Here is a 12,513-nt window from a genome sequence, read left to right as displayed (position 1 = left end):
TTTACATTTGGTCGTGTGTATATGTCAATGCTGCTCTTCCCCTCCCCCATTTAATCAGGAAAATGTCGTCTTTTTCCAGTTTCTAGCAAACTTAGTATTTCTATTATTACTTTTGATAAATCGGAAGAATTTACATGAAAAGTGTTTGAAAGTATACACATTAATTATAACTGTTGACGTAATAAATTAAAAGCTATTAATTCTGTTCAACCCATCTGTTATAAGTGCTACTACTGCTAGAACCTTCTAATGCAATCTTTTTGTAGACCACTGATCTTGATATTACTATTGCCATCTCTACAGAAGAAAAACTGGATCATTCCATAGGTGTATTATTTTGGTACATGTACTTGCTTATATACATCCTCTTGGAGGCTTTCGGTGGTATGCTTTTATTATTTCTTTAGGGAAACTCAGTATTTAATATTGTATTATATCTTCATTAATTGAATTAGCTATAATAGGGCAATAAATAAACTCATGACTAGATAATATGAGTTTCAAAATCTTGAAGCTCATACTATAAATAAATTTATGAAAATACATTATTCACCTTATCTGAGAAGTAGATGTCTAGCCAGGCTAGCCACAATTCACATGTCATTTTTCACCGAACAGATGAATACTTCGAAAATGGCATTTTGAAAAATGTTAGCACTTTGGTGTTGAGTTTGCTGAAACAATATAATTTGACTGTTTAACAGAGGATGCTTTGGGAGAGGTCCTTCATCAAATGCAAGTTACTAGAGTGCCATGATGGTAATGTTGGAAACAGATAGTGGGTGGGGAGGATAAGGGGAGTGATTAGCTAGACAGAAGCCCCTGGAGGGTGATACCCGACTGCAAGCAGACTTTAAGTGATAATTGAAGAAACGAAATATATGTGGTTGTATTGAAAGGCACATGATGTGTATAGATTACAGAGTAATCCTCTTAATATATTTGCATGCATTTTGCCTTTGTTAAGGTAATTATGTCCCATTTTAATAGCATGCAAAGAAACAAAAACATACACTTGCTCAAAAATGGGGGGAGATGAGAAATTTAGAAAAGGATGTTGAGCATGACTGAGGAAATGCACATTGTTAAGGAAATTAGAGATTTTAAGCTTTAAAGAAAGAAGGCTAAAGGAGTGAGTTAATTATTATTTTCAATTTTGTGAACTAAAAGTGAATTACTCATATTCATGACGGATTGAGGCAAAAATAGAACATGGATGAAAAGACGAGAATGAATTTGTGAAAAACCTCCCATGTATGAGTGGTAAAACGCTCAGAGCAACATTTTTTACCGAGGAGGGTCATGTAATGTTTATCCGTGGAGATTTTCAAGGAGAAAAATAAGTCCTTAAGTAGAGTCTGTGTTTCTTGAAAGTAGGGGGTTTGACCAGGTGATCAGTCAGTGTTCCATGATTTAGTAGCACGTTGCCTTCTGCAGAACCATACATCATTCTTTGGGAGCTTAAAAGTTACCGATAACCTATACTGCCTAGGATATCTGATTTCCCAACCAATCTCTATTCTGGGCCCACTGTTTCAAGGATTATTAACTGTGCTTCATTTCTGCAAGATAATAACTATGCCTTCCAGCCATAAGGGACTCTAAACATAACTGTCCATCTTTGTAGGACTAAACTGTGCCAACAAAGGAGCTGAGCAAGGGACACCCACAAAGTAATAACATGCAGCAAGAAAACCACCATTAATGACTGTTGCAGCAAAACATGCCCCCTCTGCTTTTGGAACCCCAGTTTCATGTACTGCATATTTTAATTAGTGATAGATTGTGAAGGCCACAGCAGTCATTTTTAGGAAAAAAATGTGAGGCTGAGAAGAAAGGCATAGCTCAATGATATAGAAATGTATATTGGTGTGTGTGTATATACATACATATGTATTCTATATATTCAACATGCCCAAAATGCTTGAAAAACTCTGTAGTTGACAAACTTTTGAATGTTTACCATTTGTCTTTACAGGTACATCTTTATTTCCAAAAGGAGTATTTTCACTTGCAGTATCAAGTTTAATTTAGCCTTTGTAAATATTTTCAATAAAGGCCTAATCTGATAATTCCCAGTTAACTTTCCTAACTTTTATCATGAAATAAAAATTCAGTCAGCATGCGAAATAATAAAAATTTATCTAATAAAGTATATTAATGTTATAAACCTACTCTTTAGGGAAATTTCTTATTTCTAAGGAATCTAATCCTTAATTTATGATAAAAAATGTATTGTTATTTTATAATCCTTATTTCATATTTATAATGCTTCCTAATAAAACTAAAAAAATTTTGTTATTCTTATCCACTAAGAAGCACCTTTAAGATTTTTGTTTTTAATATCCTAGTTAAACTTTCTACCTACATATATCTAAATTTGTCCTTTTTTTATTAATTTATTTTATTTATTTATTGGCTGTGTTGGGTCTTCATTGCTGCACGCGGGCTTTCTCTAGTTGTGGCGAGAGGGGGCTACTCTTCATTGTGGTGCACGGGCTCCTCATTGTGGGGTGGCTTCTCGTTGTGGAGCACGGGCTCTAGGCACATGGGCTTCAGTAGTTGTGGCACACAGGCTCAATAGTTGTGGCGCACGGGCTTAGTTGCTCCGCGGCATGTGGGATCTTCCTGGAGCAGGGCTCGAACCCATGTCCCCTGCATTGGCAGGTGGATTCTTAACCACTGCGCCACCAGGAAAGTCCTAAATTTGTTATTGATCTACTTAAATGAACCTTAGTCATCATCTGATGTAACTTATTCAATAAATGAGTCTCTTCCATTACAATCCAGATATATGTTCCTATGACCACAATTTATATGAAAACCTCCCTTGTTGGTCAGCTCTGGGTCCTGGGACATTCTTCCTCCTATCACGCTATTACGATTTGGAGCAACTCATCTCCCACAGAGCAAGTCGGCCACCTCCCTCTTCCGTTAACAGCCTTCAGAACATTCGAAGATATTGGTCATGTCTGGACTTAGCCATTAATCTAAACACCCCCCCAATTCTCAAAACCTTGCCTCATCAGACGTGGGTTCCACACCGCTGATCAGCACAGCCACTGTCTTCTGAACCTGCCACAGCTTCTCAGGCGCCTCCTTAAACAGCATCGCTAGAATTTAGCAGCACACTTTCCCTGCTGCACTTGGCACCTAATGCTGGGCGGCTGTGGCTCCTCATAGCTTTTTTTTGTTTCTTTTAAAGAGAATGAAGTATAATTATCTTAACACTGTGCGTATAAATAGCAGCTGAGCCCACAGGTGTCTGTCATATTCCTTTAGATTAGGAATGATTGAGGACAGAGGGTCCTATTTACTGTTCCAGCGTAGCTGCTTGCATGTGAGGTGCTTGATAAATGGTGTTGAAGAAAGGCTTAAGCTAACTTTTCCCTCTTATATCTACGCAGTAACTCTTGGGCTTATTTTACATTTCTCATGAATAAAGTTCATCTCTTTTGTCTGTAGCCTTTTGGTGCTCTGTTTTTGATTCTGTCATCTGTCTTAAGTGCAGTCACTTCCAGCTTTTGTGTGGAATACAGATTTGAGAGGCATTCCTTTTGTGTCAATATCGTTGAGTAAAATACATATTATAATAAAAGAAGAATTTTTGTTTTCAGTTTAATACAGTGGCTTGGTGGAAAGCACGCTAGATTCTGTAGGCCTTAGTTATACTGTTGTTATTAGCGCTGCCAATTTACATTGTTTCTACAGAAGTTATTTTGACTTTTGAGAATTTCAGTCACTTCATCTTACTTTACCTACCTCAAAGAGTTGATAGGATGGTCAGATATGATAATATAGTTAAAAGCAGTTTTAAAAATTGTTTGAAAAATTATATAAATCTAAGATTTGAAGTTGTTTTGGATGATATCTTGAGAATCTCATTCAGTGTTGAGTGGAAGTAGTCTCTGAAACTTTGTGATTTGTTTTATAACTGCTGATCACTACAGTTTGTTTTGATTAATAAAAATGTATTCATACATAGTTTTACTTCCCTAAAGTTTAGTAATTTGGTCTGTCACTAGAAGCAGGGATGGAGAGAAGAGTTTTTTCAGGGTTGTGATCCAATTCGTATTCTTGAAATACATCCATTGTAAGTGTATTTTGTGGTACACAGGACTTTGATTTTTGCAATTTAAATAATGGGCCTGTGAAACTTTATTAGCTTCTTTGAAAAAAAAAATCTGTATCAGCATTGTGTTTGTTCTGCTAAATTATCTTGACTTTTTAATTGAAAGGCAGTTATTTTAATTTTAGTATCAGTACTATAGAAAGTCATGGAAATATTTAATGATCATGTAGTTTGAACCTTCTCTAACGAGCAGGAAATTATCCTGTCTGCCTGACTTTTAATAGATGGCATTCACCCACTGTATCTGCCAAACCAGTGTATAAAGATACGGTATCAGACTCTTAACTGAAAATGCAAATGGAAGTCAAATTCAGACTGGTAATAATCAGCTTTTACCTTATGCGTGTCCCAGAACACTGGGGAAAATATTAAATCAATCCTGACATAGCTCCTTTTCCCCCATTCTGATTGTGAAGATCTTAATTTAACCCTTTCCGGTGTAAATTATCTTGATTCTTTAGTTTCTACCATAACAAGTGATTTCAGCACACGCATCCAGCCAGTGTAAACAACCTCACAGTCATCATTTTTATAATAATACAAGAGGCAAACATTGAGAATGAGAGAATTGAATGAAAGTACTCAATTTTTTAATTTTTGGCTTCTGAAGTTATATCAGCAATCTCAGCCCACTTATCCTATGTGTAATAGGAATTCTAATAAATGAGGTGGGAATATCAACGTCGAGGATCCTGGACCAAGGCTGGGCTCTGTGGCTCCTGGGTGTGGACCTCAGGTGTGTGGGTCAGCTCGCCCAGTGATAACCGTTTCTAAGTCAGGGTCGAGGATCCTGGACCAAGGCTGGGCTCTGTGGCTCCTGGGTGTGGACCTCAGGTGTGTGGGTCAGCTCGCCCAGTGATAACCATTTCTGAGTCAGGGAGCTAACAAACCTGCATGAATTCATTAGTTTACAATACTTCTCTTTTTTTATTTTGTTAAATAGGTAAGATATGCACATAGTAAAAACTAAACTTAAAAAGTGGGAAAAGGGTATATATTGAAAAATGTCTACCATCCCATGGCCCCCAATTTTCCTCTCTGGAGGCAGTCCCGAATGTCATTTTCTTGAGTTTTCCCAGAGAATTCTATACATTTACAAACAGGGGTGGGTGGGTGGGTGGTTGTGTGTGTGTGTCCTTTAACACACTTTTCTGTACCTTTTCCACTTATATGTCTTTTTTTTTAAGTGTTTCTCTTCATTTTAAATACTAGTGTATTTTGTGTTTGGGGATAAATGCTGGGTGCATAATATTAATAAGTTCTTTTTTAATTAATTTTTATTGGAGTATAGTTGATTTACAATGTTGTATTAGTTTCTGCTATACAGCAAACTGAATGAATTATACACACATCCGTTCTTTTTTAGATTCTATTCCCTTATAGGTCACTACAGAGTATTGAGTAGAGTTCCCTGTGCTATACAGTAGGTCCTTATTGGTTATCTATTTTATATATAGTCGTGTGTATATGTCAATCCCAATCTCCGAATTTATTCCTCCCCCCCACCCCCTCTCCCCCTTGGTAACCTTGGTTTTCTACATTTGTGACTCTATTTCTGTTTTGTAAATAGGTTCATTTGTACCATTTTTTTAGATTCCACATATAAGCAATATCATATGATATTTCTCTTTCTCTAACTTACTGAATTCACTCGTAGGACAATCTCTAGATCCATCCATGTCGCTGCAAATGGCATTATTTCATTCTTTTTTATGGCTAATATTCCATTGTATATATGTACCATATCTTCTTTATCCATTCATCTGTCAATGGACATTTAGGTCGCTACCATGTCCTGACCATTGTAAATAGTACTGCAGTGAACATTGGGGTACATGTATCTTTTCGAATTATGGTTTTCTCCAGATATATGCCCTGGAGTGGGATTGCTGGATCATATGGTAGTTCTATTTTTAGTGTTTTAAGGAACCTCCATACTGTTCTCCATAGTGGCTGTACCAATTTGCATCCCCACCAACAGTGCAGGAGGGTTCTGTTTTCTCCACACCCTCTCCAGCATGTATTGTTTGTAGATTTTTTTGATGATGGGCATTCTGACCAGTGTGAGGTGATAACCTCATTTCAATTTTGATTTGCATTTCTCTGATGATTAGTGATGTTGAGCATCTTTTCATGTGCCTCTTGGCCATCTGCATGTCTTCTTTGGAGAAATGTCTATTTAGGTCTGCTGCCCATTTTTTGATTGGGTTGTTTGGATTTTTGATATTGAGCTGCATGAGCTGTTTGTCTGTTTTGGAGATTAATCCCTTGTCAGTCACTTCATTTGCAAATATTTTCTCTGTGGGTTGTCTTTTCATTTTGTTTATGGTTTCCTTTGCTGTGCAAAACTTTTAAGTTTCATTAGGTCCCATGTGTTTATTTTTGTTTTATTTTCATTACTCTAGGAAGTGGATGAAAAAAGATCTTGCTGCAATTTATGTCAGAGTGTTCTGCATATGACTTCCTCTAAGAGTTTTATAGTATCTGGTCTTGTATATTATTTTTTTGTGTCTGGTCTTGTACACTATTTTTAGGTCTAAAAATATGGAACGCTTCACGGATTTGCCTGTCTTCCTTGTGCAGGGGCCATGCTAATCCTCTCTGTATTGTTCCAACTTTAGTATATGTGCTATTGAAGCAAGCACTCACTTATATCACTTATATTAATGACTTTGCTGTCATTAACATCGGCAAATACAGAGTTGCTTCATTTTTTAATGGTTATATAATATACCTTTGTTTGGATGTTTGATACATTTTTAAACAACTGATCCCCAACTGGTGGACATCTAACTAGTTTTTAATCTTTTCATACTACAAACAATATTACAGTGAGTGTTTTATACATACTTGTACCTGCACAGCTGTAGGATAAATTCCTAGAAGTGTAATTGCTGGATCAAAGAGTAAGTACTTTATTTGATAGACATTCCCAAATTACCCACCAGAAAATGAACTATCTACAGTTCCATTACAATGTTTAACCACAGTAGAAATTTTATCTTTCCAATGACAAAAGATTTCATCTTCCCTTCCCATAATTTGATACCTAGGAGACCAAAATTAGAAGATTCTTAGGAGCATGAAATGAAGCCAAGAGCACTGCATGGCCTTGAGGAGTTTTCAGACAGGGCCCCCTGCTTCACCAGCTTCTACTTCTCTGGGACATCCCGTGTCTCTCTTTTTTTCCACACCATGCTTGATAAAAATCAATCAAATCAGATCTCTTTTCAAGACTCCATACTGACAGTCCCCTTTCAATATGTCCTCATCTTCACCTTATCATTCTTTCTTTTACAAGATATGATTATTCTATTATAGATTATGATTACTTTTCAGTTATTACACTTTAATTTCTTGATTACAAATTACATGGGAGGGTGTATTTCCTTCAGAAATATAGATGTCAAAAGGATTATTTTCAAACATATTTCCTAAAAACAGCTAGTTCCATCAGTGATTTGTGAATTCTTACTTAGACGTAGCACTTGGTTCTTAAGAGTTTGCTTTTTCCTTTCACATATTTCAGTGTTTTGTCATTGTATTTATTTATTTTTTATTAAAGTATAGTTGATTTACAATGTTATGTTCATTTCTGCTTTACAACAAAGTGATTCAGATACACACACATATACACTCTCTGTTTTAATCTTTTCCATTATGGTTTATCATAGGATACTGAATATAGTTCTATGTGCTATATTCAGTGTTTTATCATCTTAAACTTCTGGGCTTATCTGTTTTGGGGTCAGTGGCAGTCTCTGCTCCAATTACCATGACTGACCATAAATGAGTATGAAGTGTTTTGGAGATAGAATACTCTGTAAAGCTACCAGTGATATTCCATCCCTAGATTTCCGAATGTATCACTAATGAGTCATGTGTAGGGAGAAGTGTTGATTGATTTGCATGATCTACGTCCAGCAAATATATAGTGAGCATGAGGTGTTGGGTGTTGTTTTTAGGAAACTCTTGAAAATTGCTTCATGTTTTAAATGTGTTCATATCTATCAGATGCTTCCCATTTAATGCTGTGAATAATCCAGTCACTGCTTTAGCCAGCAGTGTGGTCTTTATCCACCGTCATCCTTTTGTTCTCTATTTCCATGGGTCTTCTAATCAAAGAAGGTCAAAGTAATCACCAGCTATTTGTGATGCTATAATTTGCTAAATATTTTGTAATCCTGAAAGGCTAGTGTAATTGGAGGAAGAAGTGTGAGTTAATTACAGAAATGCTATTAGAAAACAGTGGGTACAATTTTTTTTGTTTTTTTTGTTTTTTTTTTTATCTCTTCAACAGTGTTAGGGGTTGTTAATGATTGCAATTGGGTATGGTAAATTTTGGTAATTTGATATGTTCTATGAATAATACATAACAGATTTAGGGTGATTCTGTCACTTTTGGCAGTACCTGTACAGAAATTTTTTTCCTTAACAAATATTTATTAAATATATATTTATCAAATATTTATTAAAATATTTTCCTGATAACTTTAACGTTAGAATAATTGATACATTATCATCAGAGGGCATGATATACTTATTAGTCTAAGGGGAGATGTTTTAGGTTTCTAAATAGGATATTTTTTCCTCATTGATTCTGGTTTCACCTTCAAATTAAAATTATCGAAGGTTTGTATGCAGACAGTAGCATTAATATTATTTGGAGGGGGGATGCATTTCTCTAAACGTTCTTCTAAGAATAAGAATAGTGTCCTTATTCAAAGATTTCACTACAGATTGGATTAATAGGGTATTTATTGGCTAATCTGGGATCCTAGCCACTATTAGCCACTATTAGCTGTACGTTTTTAGGTGAAATTTTTTTCTGTGTTCCAAAAAAGTCATGTATTTAAAAAAAAAAAGTTGACATGAAAATTATTCTAAAATTGAGGACTATTTCTATTTTAAGTGTCTCTCCAGGAATTATATAGTAGGTAACTTTTATTTTATGCTTGAAGGCTGTTATTAACCAGTCTTAAAATATGTAATTTTTAGTAACACTTAATGTTTCTTACACTTTTCCTTAGATTTTAAGTTCTCTTTAAAATTATAGAATGAGTCTAGATTTTTTTGTTTTTAAGTTGCTATATTTTATCTGTCCCTCTATATGCCAGGAGTGTGACAGGGGAAAGAATCCTTTAAATTATGGTGGTAAAAACTGTTTCTGTGCTTTGGAGTAATTCACCAACAAGATAAAGCCAATAAACTGGTAACCATCCAGAACAAAACCTTTTCCTGTCTACTCCACAAACCCTGAGCAGAGAGCTGACAGACGTGTGAAGCTTTGTCAGACTTTATCAACTACCATTGAGAAGAGATGAAATTCCAGAGTTGATACTCATGAAAGAGAACACGCAGAAGAGCCACCTGATGTGACTCGCTGCTGCTTCTGTGAAACTAAAATGTTTGTGTTTTTATTTTAGTGACATTGTATGCCTCCTGTATTCTCCTGGGAGTGTTCCTGAATAGCAGTATACCTATATTTTTTGAGCTTTTTGTGGAAACTGTCTACCCAGTTCCGGAAGGAATTACTTGTGGAGTTGTCACTTTTTTAAGTAATATGTTCATGGGAGTACTTTTGTTTTTTCTCACATTTTATCACACAGGTAAGAAATTTGACTTTTTATTTACTATCTAAATGTGTTAGGAGAGAGGCTTGTGGCACTGATGTGTAGGGAATTTATATGGAGAATTCCCACCAAGGCAAATTACTTCATTTGAGCTTTCACATGCCAGTAAAAGAACATATCTTCAGCTGCTTTTCTTGAAATGCATCCTAGCCTGACGTAATGCACCCTCAACCTGCCCCACCTACAGTTTCTGGGTTAAGTAACTTGGACAGGGGCCCAGACCGTCTACTTTTAAAAGCCCCCCAGGTGATTCTAATATGCTGATTCTCATTGAGAACCACTGGTATCTTGCTTTAAAAAAAAAATACGTCGACTCTATTGTCTTAACATGAAGTAGAAATGAAGGTCACAGGTATAGATGTAATTTAAAGCTTTGCGGGTGAATGAGAGGTCAGCCAAAAAGTAGGTCGTGTGTATAGGACAGCTCCGTCCAGTGGAACATTTTATAACAGAGATGCTCTTTATCTGCACGGTCCAGCACAGGGGCCACTAGCCTTATGAAGCTAATGCAGCTCGGGAACTGCATTTTTAATTTTATTTCATGTTGATTAATGTGTTTACATTCAAATCGCTACATGTGGCTACCAAATTGGTCAGTGCAGGTATAGAGTGAAAAGAAGGCTGAAATTGGAACCCAGGGGTACACCTTTAAAGAAGAGGGAGGTCGTTAACGAAAGAGGAAGGGATGGGGTCCTGAGCCCAAGTGGAGGAGATGGCCTTGGATGAAGGGAGGTGGAGAGGAGGCAGTGTGCGTGGCACAGAAGCAGAGACCTCTGCTGAGCACATTGTTGAGGGAGCTCCTCCTGGCTGGCACTGACTTTCGGCTTAGAAGGCAGTTCATCTATGAAGAGTTGGTGGGAAGGTAGCAGAGAAGGGGCTTCAGGAGAGCATGAAACTTTAAAACAGCTTTGGAGGGGGTGGGAGGAGATGCTCCAGGGACAGCTGGAGAGCTTGCTGGGCATATGGAAGGCAGGTCTTGCTGGTGTTGGGGTCTCGGCTTTGTAGTGGCTCTGTTTTGCAGCTGTTTGGTTTTCTCTGATATTCTTGTTTCTGTGGTCCAAATTGTGTCTCACTGTTTCAGAAAATTGGGGCACAATTCTCTCAGCTTCTTTTCTGCATGTTAAGATAAGGATTTATACTTATTTTATACATCTATACTTTTTTAATTTTATACTTGTGAGTCTTCAATCTTGTATTAATTTATACTAGGTTTATATGCCATTTTATTTCCTTGTCATAAACAATTGAATATTACTACTTTTTTTTTTCCTGGTTGCTGTTTTCTTAACTGCTTATCAGATACCAGTAAATTTGGATAATTTGTAGATGAAAGAATCTAATTTATAAGACTCAAATGTAAGAAATACTCTAAAATGTGGCACTCCAAGAGACCTAATTGTTCCTAGGAATTCTGACAGGCTTATAAGTGAAATAATAGCCTCCTTGACTGGAAAATAAATTTTTGAGACTTTCAAAGCTGATGGAACAGAATCGCCCTGGGTTTTGGACAGCTTTTGGCATAGCCCTTTCACCTAACAGCAAAGAGCATCCAAGTGATATATTAATTTCTTAATATAATTAACAACGAACTAGATCATTTCTGTCCATCACTAATGCAGGTAAAGAAGGTTCAACTTTGCTAAACCTGATATACGTTTGGTTTATCCTATGAAAGAGAGTGATATTTTCAAAGGCGAGTGATATTAATACAGTGAAACCGGTCTTCACTGTGCTCCCAGAAACGTAGTTTCCATTAGGGAACAATGCCATCACCAGGTGTAACGTCTTTGCCTCCAGTTAGTTTTCTAAATAAAATCACCTACCAGTTATTACATTATCAGCTTTAACCCACTTCAGCTGTGTCACAGTTGAAAATAGGCAGCTCAGTGCCTGGTAAAGGATCAGAGATGGCTGTGACCCTTAGAGTGATAGGCGGACTGAGTGGTCCTTGCAGCCTGGCTGGGCGTGGTTTCTCCTGTCGGAAGGAAATTGTTTTGTCTTCCCAGCATTTAAAAACAACAACAGTAGATGCCGGATCATGTTATCCCCTAATTGACCTCTTGCACGTGGTCTGTCTATAGAATATAACAAACACGTATTTATTGGTCAGTTTAGAACAGGAACTCCTCCTGCACTGTCTGACTGTGGAGGCGCCCAGTGCCCTCCTACCGTTGCGCTTGGCCAGCAGAGTGTCTCTGTCACCCTCCTGGGTCCTGCGTGCGGCCGCTTCTGATTTGTTCAGCAGAGACTGGTGTCTGTACACCAGTCAGTGCTCACTCCTCATTTTGCAGATTTGTAATGACCAGATACAAGCAGACATTTCTGTTTCTTTGGCACAGGCAGTGGAGGAAACAGCACCATTTCTGCTAATTCCTATCTCACTGATACAATCAAGGATTTATCTAGCTGGGGGCAAAAAGCTGCCCTCTTTTGGGTTGGTTTCTCATCCCATGTTCGTATACATATCTATGTAGAAGTTAAAGATTTCTGCCTAAACTCCATGAGTATTGTGAAAAATAGGGCTTTAAATAAAAATTAATATTAATCGAACAGGGTGATTTTCAGGACAAAAAAAAATCGCAGTATGTTTTGACATTTTAGAGTAACTGAGAAGAGGAATGTGAAAGAGCTTAGACCAGGACACAGCTGGCACGCACCAAACGTTTTGTTTCCTTCTGGATACTTAGTTGGTGGTGATAGGGAGTTAATGTTTTAAAGCAGTGCTTTCACATGCTTATTTGTTAGTGT

General features: G+C 36.9%; 1 protein-coding gene and 1 non-coding gene across 2 annotated transcripts in view; one reads left to right on the top strand and one right to left on the bottom strand.

Moving 5' to 3' along the window:
• SLC49A4 (solute carrier family 49 member 4) overlaps nucleotides 1-12,513 on the top strand; it is a 95,809-nt gene that overhangs the window by 66,634 nt on the left and 16,662 nt on the right. Inside the window, exon 8 of the mRNA XM_057697785.1 lies at nucleotides 9,559-9,741. Coding sequence (XP_057553768.1) covers nucleotides 9,559-9,741 — 183 coding nt within the window. The remainder of the gene's footprint in view (nucleotides 1-9,558; nucleotides 9,742-12,513) is intronic.
• Nucleotides 6,671-6,777, bottom strand: LOC130830695 (U6 spliceosomal RNA). Its single transcript, XR_009047863.1, has one exon. It is a non-coding gene; the product is annotated as a U6 spliceosomal RNA (small nuclear RNA).

Source organism: Hippopotamus amphibius, chromosome 10 (assembly GCF_030028045.1).
Source record: "Hippopotamus amphibius kiboko isolate mHipAmp2 chromosome 10, mHipAmp2.hap2, whole genome shotgun sequence".
Lineage (NCBI taxonomy): Eukaryota > Metazoa > Chordata > Mammalia > Artiodactyla > Hippopotamidae > Hippopotamus > Hippopotamus amphibius.
Note: the sequence above shows the minus strand (reverse complement) of the source record. Positions and strands in the feature narration are given on the sequence as shown.